At 54.9% G+C, this 17,287-nt stretch overlaps 1 protein-coding gene across 1 annotated transcript; it reads right to left on the bottom strand.

Annotated features, from left to right (window-relative positions):
* Window positions 1–421: 421 nt before the first annotated feature.
* Window positions 422–1,132, bottom strand: LOC126160074 (uncharacterized). Its single transcript, XM_049916880.1, has one exon. The coding sequence runs from the start codon at window positions 1,130–1,132 to the stop codon at window positions 422–424; it is 711 nt and encodes a 236-aa protein (XP_049772837.1).
* Window positions 1,133–17,287: the final 16,155 nt, after the last annotated feature.

Below are 17,287 nucleotides of genomic sequence, written 5' to 3'. Positions count from 1 at the left end.
TCTCCCGGGCACTTTGGCTTTGGTTTTATCTGACGATGCCTCCATGGCTGATGCCGTTTTAAATTTTATCCGTGGTAGTCCGTTTTATGGTTCGATTTAGGGAGGTCCTGCACCTTTCCTTTTCTGTGTCTTTTGTCCTTGTCTGTTGCTGTTCTGGTGTGCCGTGAGATGGTTGGCTCTTTCCCTTTTTTTTTTGTTCTCGTGGTCAGTCAACCAGTCTCCGGCCGTCTTCCTTTCTTCTGCTTCTTTCTGTCTGGTGTTCCTCTGTCCTGTTCTTGTCTGTAATGTTTGTTGCTCCATTTGTGTTCTTTTAGCGCCTGGGGGGTCGTCTCCTCCCCCTTTGGTTTTTACCTGCTCCGTAGATTTTCGGCTTGCCTGATTTTGGAATGGGGGACTGATGACCTTCGCTGTTTAGTCCCCCTTAAACATCCCAACAACCACCACCACCACCACCACCCCTCGCTGCGCCGTCTCGCCCCCACCCCTCGCTGCGCCGTCTCGCCCCCACCCCTCGCTGCGCCGTCTCGCCCCCACCCCTCGCTGCGCCGTCTCGCCCCCACCCCTCGCTGCGCCGTCTCGCCCCCACCCCTCGCTGCGCCGTCTCGCCCCCACCCCTCGCTGCGCCGTCTCGCCCCCACCCCTCGCTGCGCCGTCTCGCCCCCACCCCTCGCTGCGCCGTCTCGCCCCCACCCCTCGCTGCGCCGTCTCGCCCCCACCCCTCGCTGCGCCGTCTCGCCCCCACCCCTCGCTGCGCCGTCTCGCCCCCACCCCTCGCTGCGCCGTCTCGCCCCCACCCCTCGCTGCGCCGTCTCGCCCCCACCCCTCGCTGCGCCGTCTCGCCCCCACCCCTCGCTGCGCCGTCTCGCCCCCACCCCTCGCTGCGCCGTCTCGCCCCCACCCCTCGCTGCGCCGTCTCGCCCCCACCCCTCGCTGCGCCGTCTCGCCCCCACCCCTCGCTGCGCCGTCTCGCCCCCACCCCTCGCTGCGCCGTCTCGCCCCCACCCCTCGCTGCGCCGTCTCGCCCCCACCCCTCGCTGCGCCGTCTCGACCCCACCCCTCGCTGCGCCGTCTCGACCCCACCCCTCGCTGCGCCGTCTCGACCCCCCTCGCAACATTTGGACATGGATACCATCCGGTCCTGGGGCGGAGGAGCGAGAAGAAGAGTGGGCATATTGGAGTTCCCGCATGGAGAAAACAGTATTGTAGTTTTCGTGATTTTGAGAGAAGAAAGCAAGATGTCGCACTTCCGCTGCACGTTTCTTCGGGAGAAACGCTGGCGGGTAATTGGAAGAGCTCGAAATCTCAGCAAAGTGCTGATCCAATGAGTTAGAAATTGCGACGGGGTCCACTAATGTATCATGCGCGACAGTGAGCCCAGAGACTGCCACCAGCGATCCGCCGGTTGACAGGCGACCAGCAGTGCGCCTCGGTGACACAGAAGACGGCCGAGGGCGATTTCCGCCAGGTGGTGCTGTAGATGGGACCCGCCTTGGCGGAGAAGGAGAGGAACTGGGTTTCTTTGTAGCCTTCTTGGAAGAATGATGTTTAGATGAAGGAGGAACCGATGGTTGTGAAGTTGCAGTACGTAAAAACTCTTCAGGAGTATGCTCCTGGACCGGATAGCATCCACTGCCAGATGCTGAAACACCTCTCAGTGGACTGCCAGCGACGGCTCCTCGACCTTTACAACCGTATTTGGGTCGAGGGTGAGTTTTCGTCGCAATGGCGGGCAAGTATCGTTATCCCCATTCTGAAACCAGGCAAGAGCCCTTTGGAGGTGGACAGCTACCGCCCCATTAGCCTCACCAACGTTCTTTGCAAGCTTCTCGAACGGATGGTGAGCCGGCACTTGAATTGGGTACTGGAATCTCGGGGCCTTCTGGCTCCGTCTCAGGGTGGGTTCCGGAAAGGCCGCTCCACCGCCGACAATCTGGTGAGCCTGGACTCGGCCATCCGTACTGCCTTTGCCCGCCGTCAGCACCTGGTCGCTGTCTTCTTCGACATACGGAAGGCGTACGATACGACATGGCGTCATCACATCTTTTCTACGCTTCATGAATGGGGTCTTCGGGGCCCTCTGCCGATCTTTATCAGAAATTTTCTGTCGTATCGTACCTTCCGCGTGCAAGTCGCAGCCTCATATAGTTCCACCCACGTCCGGGAGAATGGTGTGCCACAGGGTTCTGTTTTAAGTGTTTGAGTGTTTTTAATTGCAATAAATGGTCTCGCTGCGGCAGTAGGAAATTCTGTCTCCGCTTCCCTGTATGCTGACGACTTCTGCCTTTACTATAGTTCTATTAGCATAGCAGCAGCTGAACGTCAGCTACAGGGCGCAATCCGCAAGGCGCAGTCTTGGGCTGTAGCGCGTGGTTTTCAGTTTTCGGCTGCCAAGACCCGCGTTATGCATTTCTGCCGGCGCCGAGCGCTCCATCCTGAGCCGCGGCTTTACTTTGCCGACGAACTTCTTGCTGTGGTGGAGACCCACTGGTTTTTGGGTGTTCTTTTTGATGCCCGGTTGACTTGGCTGCCTCATATCCGGCAGCTTAAACAGGCGTGTTGGCGGCATCTCAACGCTCTGAGATGTTTGTGCCACACCCGCTGGGGCGCCGACCGCTCTACCCTGTTGCGGCTCTACCAGGCGTTAATCCAGTCCCGTCTGGATTATGGGAGCCTGGTTTATGGCTCGGCATCCCCATCTGCACTGCGAGCACTGGACCCAATCCTCCATAGCGGGATCCGCCTTGCCACTGGTGCTTTCCGGACCAGCCCAGTGGAGAGCATTCTTGTGGAGGCGGGTGTCCCTCCACTGCGATTACGCCGTCAACGTTTGCTGGCTTGTTATGTTGCCCATGTTTTCAGCTTGCCGGGGCATCCTAATTATCGGCTACTCTTCCTACAGTCGCACGTCCATCTTCCAGACCGCAGGGCTGGATCTCCGATCGCGGTCCGCGTCCGAGAGCTTCTTTCCGGGCTTGGGGCTTTCCCTCTTCCGCCTCCTTTCCGGGCACCTCTGCATACACCCCCGTGGTGTGTGCCTCGCCCTCGCCTTCAGCTGGAATTGGCACAGGGCCCGAAGGACTCAGTACCTCCGGAGGCTTTCCGCCGCCGCTTTCTTTCCATCCTCGCCACCTATCAGGGCTCTGGCATTGTTTACACTGACGGTTCGATGGTTGCTGGTCGTGTCGGTTATGCGCTCACTCTAGGGGACCATTGTGAACAACGTTCGTTGCCGGCTGGCTGCAGCGTTTATACTGCTGAGCTGGTCGCCATCTTTCGTACCCTAGAGTATATCCGCTCCTCAGGTGAGTCCTTCGTTATCTGTAGCGATTCCCTGAGCGGTTTACGAGCTCTCGAACAGTGTTTCCCTCGTTCTCGTCTGGTGATGGCTATCCAGGAGTCCCTGCATACTCTTGCCCGTTGCGGCCACTCTGTGGTCTTCGTGTGGACCCCAGGCCATGTTGGGATACCCGGCAATGAGAATGTTGACCGCCTGGCGAAAGAGGCCACCAGTACACCATCTCTGGACATTGGCCTCCCGGAGACAGATTTGCGAGCGTTCCTATGCCGCAAAATTCTCGACATTTGGGACGCTGAATGGCGCGCCCTGCCTTCACGAAATAAACTTCGGGCCATCAAGGAGCCTACTGGTGTGTGGCGCTCCTCCTTGCGGGTCTCTCGCAAGGAGTGTGTTGTCCTCTGCCGCCTGCGCATTGGGCACACATGGATGACGCACGGTCACCTATTGCGACGCGAGGCCCAACCTTTATGTCGCTGCGGCTCCGTGTTGACAGTGGTCCACATTTTATTGGACTGTCCACTTTTAGCTGTGCTCAGGCAGTCGTTCGCCCTGCCTGACTCGCTCCCTGCCCTTTTAACAGATGACTCTGCTACGGCTGACTTAGTTTTACGTTTTATTCGGGCACTGGATTTTTATCATTTAATCTGAGTGTTTGTTTTATTTTATTGTTTTGTGTTGATTCTGGCATGTGGCCTACAGTTTTAAAGTGAGTTTTTAACGTGTTCTCGGTGGTTGGCTTTTCCTTTTTTTTGTTCCTGTGGTCGGCCAACCACCGTCACACTGTGTGATTTCATTTCGTTTTGTCTGATCTCTGTCGGGGTCTTTCCTGTCCTGTGTCGTCTGACGTCTTTCATGTTGTTCGTTTTTATTCTCGATGGGTGGTTTTAATTTTTTTTGGGAAAGGGACCGATGACCGTCGCAGTCTGGTCCCTTTAATCCCCCGAACCAACCAACCAACCAACGAGTGTCCGTCTCCGGATGTAGGCACAAACCATACTCCCAGATGGGGAGAAAGGGAAGGAAAGAACCAGAGGTGAGGGGAGGAGGGGTGAAGAGAGGGATGGGGAAGGATGCGGAAAAGGGAAGGTATGCAGCCCGGAAAGGAAGGAAGGCCACATTAGCTCGGGGTCCCGTGCTCGCTACGCACGTATCCACAAAAGAGTTGTGGACCCCCTGGGGGGGGTCGCTGCACCATCTCGGCCCCCCTCCCTCGCTGCGCCGTCTCGGCCCCCCCTCCCTCGCTGCGCCGTCTCGGCCCCCCCTCCCTCGCTGCGCCGTCTCGGCCCCCCCTCCCTCGCTGCGCCGTCTCGGCCCCCCCTCCCTCGCTGCGCCGTCTCGGCCCCCCCTCCCTCGCTGCGCCGTCTCGGCCCCCCCTCCCTCGCTGCGCCGTCTCGGCCCCCCCTCCCTCGCTGCGCCGTCTCGGCCCCCCCTCCCTCGCTGCGCCGTCTCGGCCCCCCCTCCCTCGCTGCGCCGTCTCGGCCCCCCCGCCCTCGCTGCGCCGTCTCGGCCCCCCCTCCCTCGCTGCGCCGTCTCGGCCCCCCCGCCCTCGCTGCGCCGTCTCGGCCCCCCCTCCCTCGCTGCGCCGTCTCGGCCCCCCCTCCCTCGCTGCGCCGTCTCGGCCCCCCCTCCCTCGCTGCGCCGTCTCGGCCCCCCCTCCCTCGCTGCGCCGTCTCGGCCCCCCCTCCCTCGCTGCGCCGTCTCGGCCCCCCCTCCCTCGCTGCGCCGTCTCGGCCCCCCCTCCCTCGCTGCGCCGTCTCGGCCCCCCCTCCCTCGCTGCGCCGTCTCGGCCCCCCCTCCCTCGCTGCGCCGTCTCGGCCCCCCCTCCCTCGCTGCGCCGTCTCGGCCCCCCCTCCCTCGCTGCGCCGTCTCGGCCCCCCCTCCCTCGCTGCGCCGTCTCGGCCCCCCCTCCCTCGCTGCGCCGTCTCGGCCCCCCCTCCCTCGCTGCGCCGTCTCGGCCCCCCCTCCCTCGCTGCGCCGTCTCGGCCTCCCCCTCCCTCGCTGCGCCGTCTCGGCCCCCCCCTCCCTCGCTGCGCCGTCTCGGCCCCCCCCCCTCCCTCGCTGCGCCGTCTCGGCCCCCCCCCCTCCCTCGCTGCGCCGTCTCGGCCCCCCCCCTCCCTCGCTGCGCCGTCTCGGCCCCCCCCCTCCCTCGCTGCGCCGTCTCGGCCCCCCCCCTCCCTCGCTGCGCCGTCTCGGCCCCCCCCCTCCCTCGCTGCGCCGTCTCGGCCCCCCCCCCTCCCAAGCTGCGCCGTCTCGGCCCCCCCCCCTCCCAAGCTGCGCCGTCTCGGCCCCCCCCCCTCCCAAGCTGCGCCGTCTCGGCCCCCCCCCCTCCCTCGCTGCAAGCATGTAGCATGGAATATGCCATGTGTACAGCATTGGTCTGCTGTTCGCATCTGTTAGCCATATTTTTGACATGCGAAAGGCATGCAATACTACATCGCCATATTACATGATCGCCACACCACACCACGCTACACTTAAAGGGTGGGGTCTTCGAGGCCCACTCCCGATTTTCATACAAAATTTACATTCGCTTTGTTCCACCTGTGGGCAAGTAGTGGCCCCGCTGTAGCTGTCCTCGAGATCAGGAGAATTGGGTTCCGCAAGGGTCTGTCTAAAGTGTCTGCCTCTTTGTAGTTGCAATTATTGGGCTCGCTGCAGCGGTGTGAATATCTGTCTCAACTTCCTTGTATGCTGATGACTTCTGCCTATAATTCCAATCCAATTGCATTGCAGCTGCAGTGCGCTATTTGGAAAAAGCAGTCTTAGCCTGTAGTGCCTGGCTTCCAGTTTTAGGCTGCCAAGACCTGCGTTAAGCATTTCGCCTGGTGTCAGTCTTCACCCTGTACCAAGGCTTTATCTTCTAGTGGTGGAGAATCATCGGTTTGTGGGCTAGGTGTTTCATACCCAGTTGACTTGGGTGCCCCATATTCATCAGCTTAAACAAACATACTGGCGGCATCTTAACGCTCTTCATTACTAGAGTCACACCAGCTGTGGTCAGATCACCCTGCACTTCTTACACTGAATCAGGGGTTACTTCAGTCCTGTCTAGATTATGGTAGCCTGGTTTACTGGTCGGCATCCCCTACCGCAGTGCAGTTGGTGGACCCCATCCTTCACAGCGGAATTCACTTTCCACTGGAGCTTTTCCGGACGAGCCATGTCAATATCATACTTATGGAGGCTAGTATCCCCCCACTATGGGTCCGTACTCATTCTGGATGTGAGATTGAAGTTCGTGTCACGGCTCTTCTCTCTTGGTTTGAGGTTTTCCCCTCTTCCACTTCTTTTCCCGTCTACTCTACATACACCCACCCTTGTGTGTGGCAGGGCCTGATGGACCCAGTGGCTCCTGAGGCCCTCCACCACCACGGCTTTCTTTCAATACTACTTGCGTTTCAAGGCCCTGACGTCTATACTGACTGTTCGATGGTTGCTGGTCGTGTTGGTTATGCTCTTGCACCAGAGGATCGTTATGAAAGATACTAATAGCCAGCTCGCTGCAGTGTTTTCAGTGCGGAGCTGGTCGCCATCTGTCGCACAATAGAGTATATCAGCTCATGCTCAGGTAAGTCCTTCATTAACTGTGGTGACATCCTGCGCAGTTTACGAGCTATAGACGACTGTTTCCCACGCTCTCGTCTGGTGATGGCTATCTAGAAGTCCCTCCATACTCTTGCCCGTTGCGGCCTGTCTCTGGTCTTTGTGTGGACTCCCGATCATGTCGACATGCCAGGCACTGAACGTATTGACATGCTGGCCAAACGTGCTGTCGGTGCACCAACCTTATCGATTAGGCTTTCGGAGAGTGACCTCAGGGTAGTTTTGCGGCAGAATGTACTTCACATCTGAGGTGAAGAATGGCGCATGCTGCCTTCACCAAACTAACTTCGGCCCATCAAGGAGGATAACGGTGCGCGGCACTCCTCGTTGCGGGCCTCTCACAAGGAGTGAGTTGTTCTCTGCCAGCTGTGCATTGGGCACACGCGGATGACACACCGCCACTTACTGCGCCGTGAAGACCCAGCTCTGTCACTGTGGATCCGCTTTGACCGTAGTCCACATTTTGTTGGCCTGTCATCTTTTACTTGTGCTCAGGACGTCGGCGCTGCCTGATACGCTCTTCTAACAGATGACACTGCCATGGCAGGCGTAGTTTGGCGTTTTATTCGGGCAGGGGGCTTATATCACTTAATCTGAGTGTTTGTCATTATTATTTTTTGTGTCGAGTCTCGACTTTGAAAACCACATTTTAATGCCGTATGCCAGTGTGCCACTTGGCGGTTGGCTTTTTTTTCCTCTCTATGGTCGGCCAACCACTGTCACACTGTGTGAATTAATTCGTTTTGTCTCATATCAGAGTCTTCCTTGTCCTGTGTCGTCTTTTGTCATTCCATTGTTTGTTTTTACTCTTTATAAGTGTTAAAAGTTCGTGGAAAAAACTACCGATGGCCCTTGTAGTCTAGTCCCTTCAATCCCACAAACCAACCAACCAACTCCTCATGGTTGTGTCACCCTCATTTGGTATAACTTTACTGTCAGTTGCAAATTTTTCCGTTCAAAATATTGTTCCAATTACTCTGTTATGCAAATATTTTCTCTTGACACTCTAATCCAGAATGTTCGTTGTACGTTCTCATCCACAGATGCTTTTGAGCTGTTTTTGATATGGATCTACTCCATGACGAACTAGGATGGGTGTTGGATGTTAACCGTTCCTCTTATACACTGTGAGTTTGAGAGATGTTGCAATCCATGTTACTCCTATCTACAAGGATACATTATCTTTCTGGTGGAGTGTGTTCTTCCTGAATTTTGTCGATAGTATTGGAATTCCTGCATCTTGCAGAAGTATTTACTGAAAATGATAGCCAAATGCTGCATTAAGGGTTTCGTGCTTTTCCCGACCAGTTCCTCTGGATGATATGGAATGATCCGTCTCCATGGTTTGGTGGTGCTTTACTACTTAGTCCATTTTCTACGAATTTTAGACATTTAGACATTCTATATCCTTTGTGACTTGTATCTGATTGTTTACCTCATGTGACACATGACTATAGACATAATTTCCCTCACGTCAAACGTTGCATGCGTTGCAAGAACTACATATAGATGCTTTAGTTCTCTGCATTGCGTGGCAGGTCATTCTTTCTAGAGAAAGTGCAATGTTCACAGCTGTTAACTGTGAGAGCTACTTTTTGATTTTATTTCACTTTTTAATTCCCAGTTCAAAAGATAGCCGTGCTGGAGGTGTAATGCGTCTCCATTTTTAATGCTAGGACCGACGTTGAAGAGCGACTGGGTGCTTCTTCACAGATACTACGTCGCACTTCTTCTACACACTTCAGTTCTGCGTGCCTCACATGCGTGTGCATGATCACCATATTTTGTGTCAGTTGGTTTTTCGCGTGATACATTACTGCCTTTCAGGAGCCTGTTACCTGACGTTTTCATGGAGCCCTCTGCCATTCATAAGCACATTTTTTTATAATCACAGGCATCGCAACGGGTAACTTGACTGAATATTCAGCGTCCGCTTATTTTCACATGTTTAGCATGGATACAGCTACTGTTATCTGAATACGGCTATTTCTGCTGACACGAAACATCTTCTAGACTATCCTCATCCGCTTGACCAAAAGTCCTATATGTACAAAAACTCAACCAGTCAAAAGTAATGATGGTAGAGGTAGTCAAGCTCTCGGACTATCAAACAGTTTGTTCATATGTCTACTAACAGAGCGCACATTAATTTAAATACACGCATGTCTTTCGGTTACAATGTCTGTTCATGTTGGCTTACAGTCTTGCACCTGATTTGAATCACAAGATGAAGATCCATTACAGTGCTTAAAACACGGAATATCAGGGGTGATGGGGAACTGGTTTGGAGACGTGGCTTAAATCGCGCTTGAGGTACTCAATGCAGTGTTGATTTCTCTTATTAATGCAAACAAGTCGTGTAATGCTTCTAGAGGCCACCGGACGTAAATGTGACAGCTCGTAATGCCCTCATTAACTTTCGGTGTTACTTAATGAGAAACGTTTTTCAGTTGGTAGGTTTACCAAAGATATCAAGACGTCTTCGTGAAAGAACTCAATACTGCTAATACTAAGTAGCTTCAGCATCCACGCTCGAGTCCTTAGATTAAGACAGGTCATGCCTCACCAGACATTCCGTTATATCCGGATTGAATATTGGGCATCGGATTCTCAGAATCTTGCTGCTAGAGCCGCTCTGCTTCCCTTCCTGTCCTCACATTACAGGCATTGATAGCTGTTCCTCGACATACATATCAGCCATATCTTCTTCTTATCTTGGATGTTACCTCCTTGCATTACTTCAGCTGACAGCAATTATGCTACATGTCGGCCTCTACGTGACATGAAGATAGCAACCGATGGGTCGCTGGAATTCCTTTCTCATCTTGATTTGATGAAAGTTTCTACTAATCAGTTCTTACGCCTGGCGATTATCATAATTGCTGCACGGTTTGATTCACAGGGAAGAAAGGTTCCCTCATCCGTATACATCCTTCCAATTCCTTATTTCCTTGATCTATTGCCTCAAACTAAGAAGCTTTGTGGTAGAAACAGGAACAAAACCATAAACTGTCAGCCAAGATCGCAGGAATTGTTTTTATTTCATGATTACAGGTTTCGGCGAAACTAAAGCCGTCATCATCGAATCTTAGGACACAGACAGGTCACAACATCAAGGCAAACAACGTTGATATTAATAGTTGCCTATAACACGCATGACTTACAAAATTTTTGTAAGTAGCACACAGGCATCCAAGGCCACGAGGGAAAGCAGTAGGCACCCGTTATGGTAAAGAATAAAGCATAGTTTAAACTGTATCAAGTTTCAGTTCTGTAAAGAAGGGCAGGCCTGTAAACGCCGCCGAGTCTGAATGAGTAGCAGCCCAAGAGAGTAGGTGAAGAGGGCGTCTGATAGGTTTGGAAGCTACCAGCAGAAGAGAGGGCCCCCCTGCGGGTTCGGGGGTTAGAATAGGCCCGCGGTATTCCTGCCTGTCGTAAGAGGCGACTAAAAGGAGTCTCACATGTTTCGGCCTTATGTGATGGTCCCCTCTCGGGTTTGACCTCCATCTTTCTAAATTATTCCGAAGAGCGAGCCAATTGGGGAAGGGCGCCTTACATGGTGCACTGTATCCGTCGTGCAATTAGACCTTTAGCCGTCTTTCTCGTCGTTGCAATGATGTCCCGCTCGTTTTCGATCTCTTGGGCGATTACCACACTGCACTCTGCAGTGTTTCTTTTAACTGCGACGACGACCTTGGCCATTTTTGCACCTAAGATCCAGCACGGTAGCCAGCCCGTTGTGGTGGGGCCGCCATGTACCCTCTTGGTTGTAGCCCCCTGACAACACAGGGATCGCTCTACTGATGCCTGCGCCGTTCACTCCCCACGTATGCCAAGGAGTAGATGCCCATCTCCCTGGGGCATCAGGACTCCCAGCAATGGCCATCCTGCCAGGTGGCTATTGCTGCGGCTGGGTGGCGCCCGTGGGGAGGGCCCTTGGTCGGAGTAGGTGGCATCAGGGCGGATGACCCGCAATGAAGCGTGGTACATCATCTCTCGCTGGTGGGCCACCACCAGCAGTCTCTAAGCGATCGAGGTCTAACCTCAACGGCAGGAAATACGATCCACGATCATTTCCCTCCCTGGCCACTCCATGGGAGGAACGTATGGCAAAAGAAGGCAGTGGAGACTATTCACCCCGGTTCCTTGTGTGTACGCGCGTTGATGGGGAATCGTTTATGTCAACCAAGCCCCAGTTTTTTGTGGAGCATTTAGAGGACAAGTTCGGGGAGGTGGAGGGCTTGTCCAAGATGCGCTCTGGTTCTGTGCTCATCAAAACGGCATCCTCTGCCCAGTCACGGAGGTTGCTCAATTGTGACAAGTTGGGGGATGTTTCAGTTAACATCACGCCGCATAAGAGTCTGAACATGGTCCAGGGTATTATATTCCACAGGGATCTTCTTCTGCAGTCCGACGATGAATTACGCGCCAACCTCGAACGACGAGGTGTTCACTTCGTCCGGCGCGTCCATCGGGGTCCGAGGGATAATCAGGTAGCCACCGGAGCCTTCATCTTGGCCTTTGAGGGTGATGTCTTACCCGAAAAGGTTAAGGTGATGGTTTACCGTTGTGATGTGAAGCCATATATCCCTCCTCCGATGCGGTGTTTTAAATGCTGGAAGTTCGGGCACATGTCATCCCGCTGTACTTCCAGCATCACGTGTCGGGATTGTGGACGTCCTTCGCATCCTGATACTCCATGTGCCCCGCCTCCTATCTGTGTTAACTGCGGAGAACACCATTCCCCCTGCTCGCCGGACTGTAGGATCTTCCAGAAAGAAAGGAAGATAATGGAATATAAGACCCTGGACCGCCTGTCCTATACCGAGGCAAGGCGGAAATTTGAGCGGCTACATCCTGTGCCAATGCCAACTAGTTATGCCGCTGCTGCAACACCAGTTCGATCTCAGCTCGGTCAGCATTCACCGGCCCCCTTGGTTGTGGGGGGCACTTCACTCCCTGTTGCTCCTGCTCCATCTTCTTCAGGAGCAACACCACCCCAACCACCGGGGACATCTGTTCCCCCTTCACAGCCGGAGAAGCGTGAGCCTTCTTCGGCTCCTCTCGCTCGGAAGGGGTCCCTTGGGGCCCTCCCATCCCAGGCTTTGCCCAGTGCCAAAGTGGACACCCGCAAGGTTGTCAAACAACCACCGGTCGCTGGTCGTAGGGCGTCACGGTCGTCTTCAGTCCCAGAGACTGACCCAGTGAGGCCCTCCCAGCCAGAACCACCTAAGGCTCAGCGCGCAAAGCAGTCAAAGAAAAAGGCTCCCAAGCATCCTGAAATTGCGGTGGCACCTGTCCCACCGCAACCTTCTCCCTCTGCGTCCGAGGATGAGGTGGAGATCCTGGCGTCCGCTGAGGACATGGATCTCGCCAGTCCCTCGGATGCAGTGGATAGCTGTTGTCCAGGTGGCGACTCAGTAGCAGCAGGGGCCCCGGAGGCGTAATCTGCCCCCCCAGTCCCTTCACGCCTTTCCCATCCATGGCTAATACCATCCTTCAGTGGAACTGCAGCGGTTTCTTCCACCATCTAGCTGAGCTCCGCCAACTTCTCAGCCTTCGCCCTTTCTTCTGCATTGCTCTGCAGGAAACTTGGTTTCCGGCGATGCGAACCCCCGCCCTCCGTGGCTATCGGGGTTATTACAAGAACCGAGCAGCTTATGAAAGGGTGTCTGGTGGCGTCTGCATTTATGTCCTTCACACTCTGCACAGCGAGTCTGTCCCTCTCCAGACGCCTTTAGAGGCTGTCGCTGTACGCGTGTGGACGCCACAGGCTGTTACCGTCTGCAGTCTTTACATTCCACCGGATGGTGATGTCTCGCAGCATGTCCTGGCTGCACTGGTCGCCCAATTGCCGCCACCTTTCTTGCTATTGGGCGACTTCAACGCTCATAACCCTCTGTGGGGGGGGTCAGTGGCAACACGTCGAGGCGCCATCATTGAGCATTTATTGTCGCAGCTCGATCTCTCGCTGTTAAATGATGGTGCCTTCACACACTTCAGTGTGGCGCATGGCACCTACTCCGCCATTGACCTTTCAATCTGTAGCCATAGCCTCTTACCGTCTGTCCAATGGAGTGTGCATGACGACCTGTGTGGTAGTGACCATTTTCCGATCTTTTTGTCACTACCACAGCGCCCCTCTTCTGGGCACCCTAGCAGATGGGCTATGAATAAGGCTGACTGGGACTTGTTGTCCTCCACTGCCGCTTTTGAGCCTCTCTCTACCGATGACATTGATGCGGTGGTTCAATCGGTCACCACCGGCATCGTTACTGCCGCCGAATCTGCCATTCCCCATTCCTGTGGGTCCCCTCGGCGGAAGGCTGTGCCTTGGTGGTCGCCTGAGATCGCTGAAGCGATTAAAGATCGCCGGCGGGCGCTCCAGCGTCACAAGCGACACCCCTCCCTCGACCACCTTATCGCCTTCAAACGGCTGCGTGCGCGGGCCCGCCTCCTTATCCGCCAAGGCAAGAAGGAGTGCTGGGAGCGGTATGTGTCCACCATTGGCCTCCATGTCACTCCTTCGCAGGTCTGGGCCAAGATTCGACGCGTCTACGGCTATCGGCCACCTGCCAGCGTCCCTGCGCTCTCACTGAATGGAGCAGTTTGTACTGACTCCGACGTCATTGCCAATCGCTTAGCAGAGCATTTTGCTATGAGTTTCGCTTCTGCGAATTACCCCCAGGCCTTCCGCTCCATTAAAGAGCGGATGGAACGTCGGAGCCTTTCGTTTCGCACCAACCACCCAGAATCTTACAATGCTCCATTTAGTGAGTGGGAATTTCGCAGTGCCCTCGCTGCTTGCCCTGATACCGCTCCTGGGCCAGATGGCATCCACTGTCAGATGCTGAAACACCTTTCAGTGGACTGCCAGCGGCGCCTTCTCGATCTTTACAACCGTCTTTGGGTCGAGGGGGAGTTTCCGTCGCAATGGCGGGAAGGCATTGTCATCCCCGTTTTGAAACCTGGAAAGCACCCTCTGGAGGTGGACAGCTACCGTCCCATTAGCCTCACCAACGTTCTTTGCAAGTTGCTTGAACGGATGGTGAGCCGGCGCTTGCATTGGGTACTGGAGTCTCGAGGCCTTCTGGCTCCATCTCAGGGTGGGTTCCGTAAAGGCCGCTCCGCCGCCGACAATCTGGTGAGCCTGGAGTCGGCCATCCGTACTGCCTTTTCCCGCCGTCAGCACCTGGTCGCTGTCTTTTTCGACATGCGGAAGGCGTACGATACGACGTGGCGTCATCACATTCTTTCTACGCTCCATGGATGGGGTCTTCGGGGTCCTCTGCCGATTTTTATCCGCAATTTTCTGTCGTGTCGTACCTTCCGCGTGCAAGTCGCGGCCTCGTATAGTTCCTCCCACGTCCAGGAGAACGGTGTGCCACAGGGCTCTGTTTTAAGTGTCTGTCTGTTTTTAATAGCCATTAACGGGCTTGCTGCGGCCGTGGGAAATTCTGTCTCCGCTTCCCTGTATGCTGACGACTTCTGCCTTTCTTACAGCTCTACTGGCATTGCAGCTGTTGAACGTCAGCTACAGGGCGCTATCCGTAAGGCGCAGTCTTGGGCTGTAGCGCATGGGTTTCAGTTTTCGGCAGCCAAGACCCGCGTTATACATTTCTGCCGGCGCCGAACAGTCCATCCTGAGCCGCGGCTTTATCTTGCCGACGAACTCCTTGCTGTGGTGGAGACCCACAGGTTTTTGGGGGTGGTTTTTGATGCCCGGTTGACTTGGCTGCCTCATATCCAGCAGCTTAAACAGACGTGTTGGCGGCATCTAAACGCTCTGAGATGCTTGAGCCACACCCGCTGGGGAGCCGACCGCTCTACCCTGTTACGGCTCTACCAGGCGTTAATCCAGTCCCGTCTGGATTATGGGTGCCTGGCATATGGCTCCGCATCCCCGTCTGCGTTGCGGGTGCTGGACCCAATCCTCCACAGCGGGATACGCCTTGCCACTGGTGCTTTCCGCACCAGCCCTGTGGACAGCTTACTCGTGGAGGCAGGTGTCCCTCCACTGCGGTTCCGGCGCCAACGTTTGCTGGCCGCTTATGCTGCCCATGTTCTAAGCTCGCCCGGGCATCCTAACTATCGTCTCCTGTTCCCGCAGTCAGTCGTCCGTCTGCCGGAACGTCGGCCCCGGTCGGGTTGTCCGATCGCCATACGCGTCAAGGAGCTTCTCTCCGGGCTTGGGCTTGTCCCTGTTCCACCTCCTTTCCGGGCACTTCTGCGTACACCCCCGTGGTGCGTTCCTCGCCCTTGCCTTCGGCTCGACTTGGCACAGGGCTCGAAGGACTCAGTCCCTCCAGAGGCCTTCCGCCGCCGCTTTTATTCCATCCTGGCCACGTATCAGGGCTCTGGCATTGTTTACACCGACGGCTCGATGGTTGCTGGTCGAGTCGGGTATGCGCTCACTCTAGGGAACCATTCCGAACAACGTTCTTTGCCGGCTGGCTGCAGCGTTTACACTGCTGAGCTGGTCGCCATCTTTCGAGCCCTAGAGTATATCCGCTCCTGCTCAGGTGAGTCGTTCGTTATCTGTAGCGATTCCCTGAGCAGTTTACGAGCACTCGACCAGTGTTTTCCTCGTTCCCGTCTGGTGATGGCTATCCATGAGTCCCTGCATACTCTTGCGCGTTGCGGCCGCTCTGCGGTCTTCGTGTGGACCCCAGGCCATGTTGGGATCCCCGGCAACGAGAATGTTGACCGGCTGGCGAAAGAGGCGACTAGTGCACCACCTCTGGACGTTGGCCTCCCGGAGACCGATTTGCGGGCGTTCCTACGCCGCAAAATTCTGGACCTTTGGGACGCTGAATGGCGCGCCCTGCCTTCACGCAACAAACTTCGGGCCATCAAGGGGGCTACCGGTGTGTGGCGCTCCTCCTTGCGGGTTTCTCGCAAGGAGTCTGTTGTCCTCTGCCGGCTGCGCATTGGGCACACTCGGCTTACCCACGGCCACTTATTGCGCCGTGAGGATGCGCCTCTATGTCGCTGCGGCTCCGTTTTATCCGTGGTTCATGTTTTATTGGAGTGTCCGTTTTTAGCTGCGCTCAGGCAGTCGTTCGCACTGCCTGCCTCGCTCCCTGCCCTTTTAACAGATGACCCGGCTATGGCTGACTTAGTTTTACGTTTTATTCGGGCAGGGGGTTTTTATTCTTTACTCTGAGTGTTTCTGTTTTTATCTTATTGTTTTGTGTTGATTCTGGCCTTTGGCCTCCGGTTTTAAACTGATTTTTTAATGTGTTTCCAGTGGTTGGCTTTTCCTTTTTTATTTCTCTGGTCGGCCAACCACCGTCACACTCTGTGTGCTTTTAGTTCGTTTTGTCTTGTCTTTGTTTCAGTTTCTCTTGTCCTGTATCGTCTGTGATCTCTTTTGTTCCTCGTTTTTATTCTCTGTGGGTGTTCTTTGTCTTTGGAAAAAGGGACCGATGACCATAGCAGTCTGGTCCCTTTAATCCCCCAAACCAACCAACCAACCAGAAGAGAGGGAACGGCGTGTCCGCTCCCGGCAGCGGGCCGCTGTTCCACCCCCACTTGTCTAGCTCCAAGCCTCCCTGTTGGTCGGTTAGATCGCAAGACGCGTAGTTACGTAGCGTTACCTCGTTAGCAACACCTGAGATTAGCTGCTGATGGCTTAACACGTGAGTTTTAGGGTGGTTCTATCCGGTTCTAGGCAACGTGACTGAGACGCTGCAACTTAACCCCAGGCAGAAGGCACTGACGAAAATGAGGTGAAAAAACATTAATCAAACTTCATACCAATAAATCCAATCAATATCGGCCCTCACTGTACATCACTTTCTAAACGTTTCGTGTTTACATCACATACAAGCGCAAGCTATTAATATCACCATTGTTTGCCTTGATGTTGTGACATGTATGTGTCCTTAGATCCGATGATGGCGGCTTAGTTTCGCCGAAACCGGTAATCATGGAATAAAAAGAATTTCTGCGATCTTGGCTACCAGTTCATTGTTTTACAAGCATCTAGATCAGGCTGTTCCAGCTCGTCGGCTCCGTTGTGAGCCGTGGAGCGCTCCCTGCTCCAGGGAGCCGTGTCGCGCGCTGTGGCTATTCAAGTGGGCCGGCACGGAGGCACGACTGGCTGAGGCAGGCAGCAAGGCAAGCGTTTTGATGTGCCAGCTGCGTCTTCCAACATCGACAATCTCATACTTTTAGCTGCTAAGACGTGGTGACATGCTACACCAGGAAATAGGATGTTCAGGAAATAAATAAGAAACAACTGTTTTACAAGAAATTGCATACTACATTTATTGGGCCTCTGTAGCTTGACTTTTCTTTTCATTACAAGATCGGAAATATCGGGCGTCAAAGTGTTCGCAGCGTTAATGCGGAGGATGGGCTACGTTGTTGCATCCTGAAGAA

Source organism: Schistocerca cancellata, chromosome 2 (genome assembly GCF_023864275.1).
Source record: "Schistocerca cancellata isolate TAMUIC-IGC-003103 chromosome 2, iqSchCanc2.1, whole genome shotgun sequence".
Lineage (NCBI taxonomy): Eukaryota > Metazoa > Arthropoda > Insecta > Orthoptera > Acrididae > Schistocerca > Schistocerca cancellata.
This window is presented reverse-complemented; position numbering and strand designations above follow the sequence as displayed.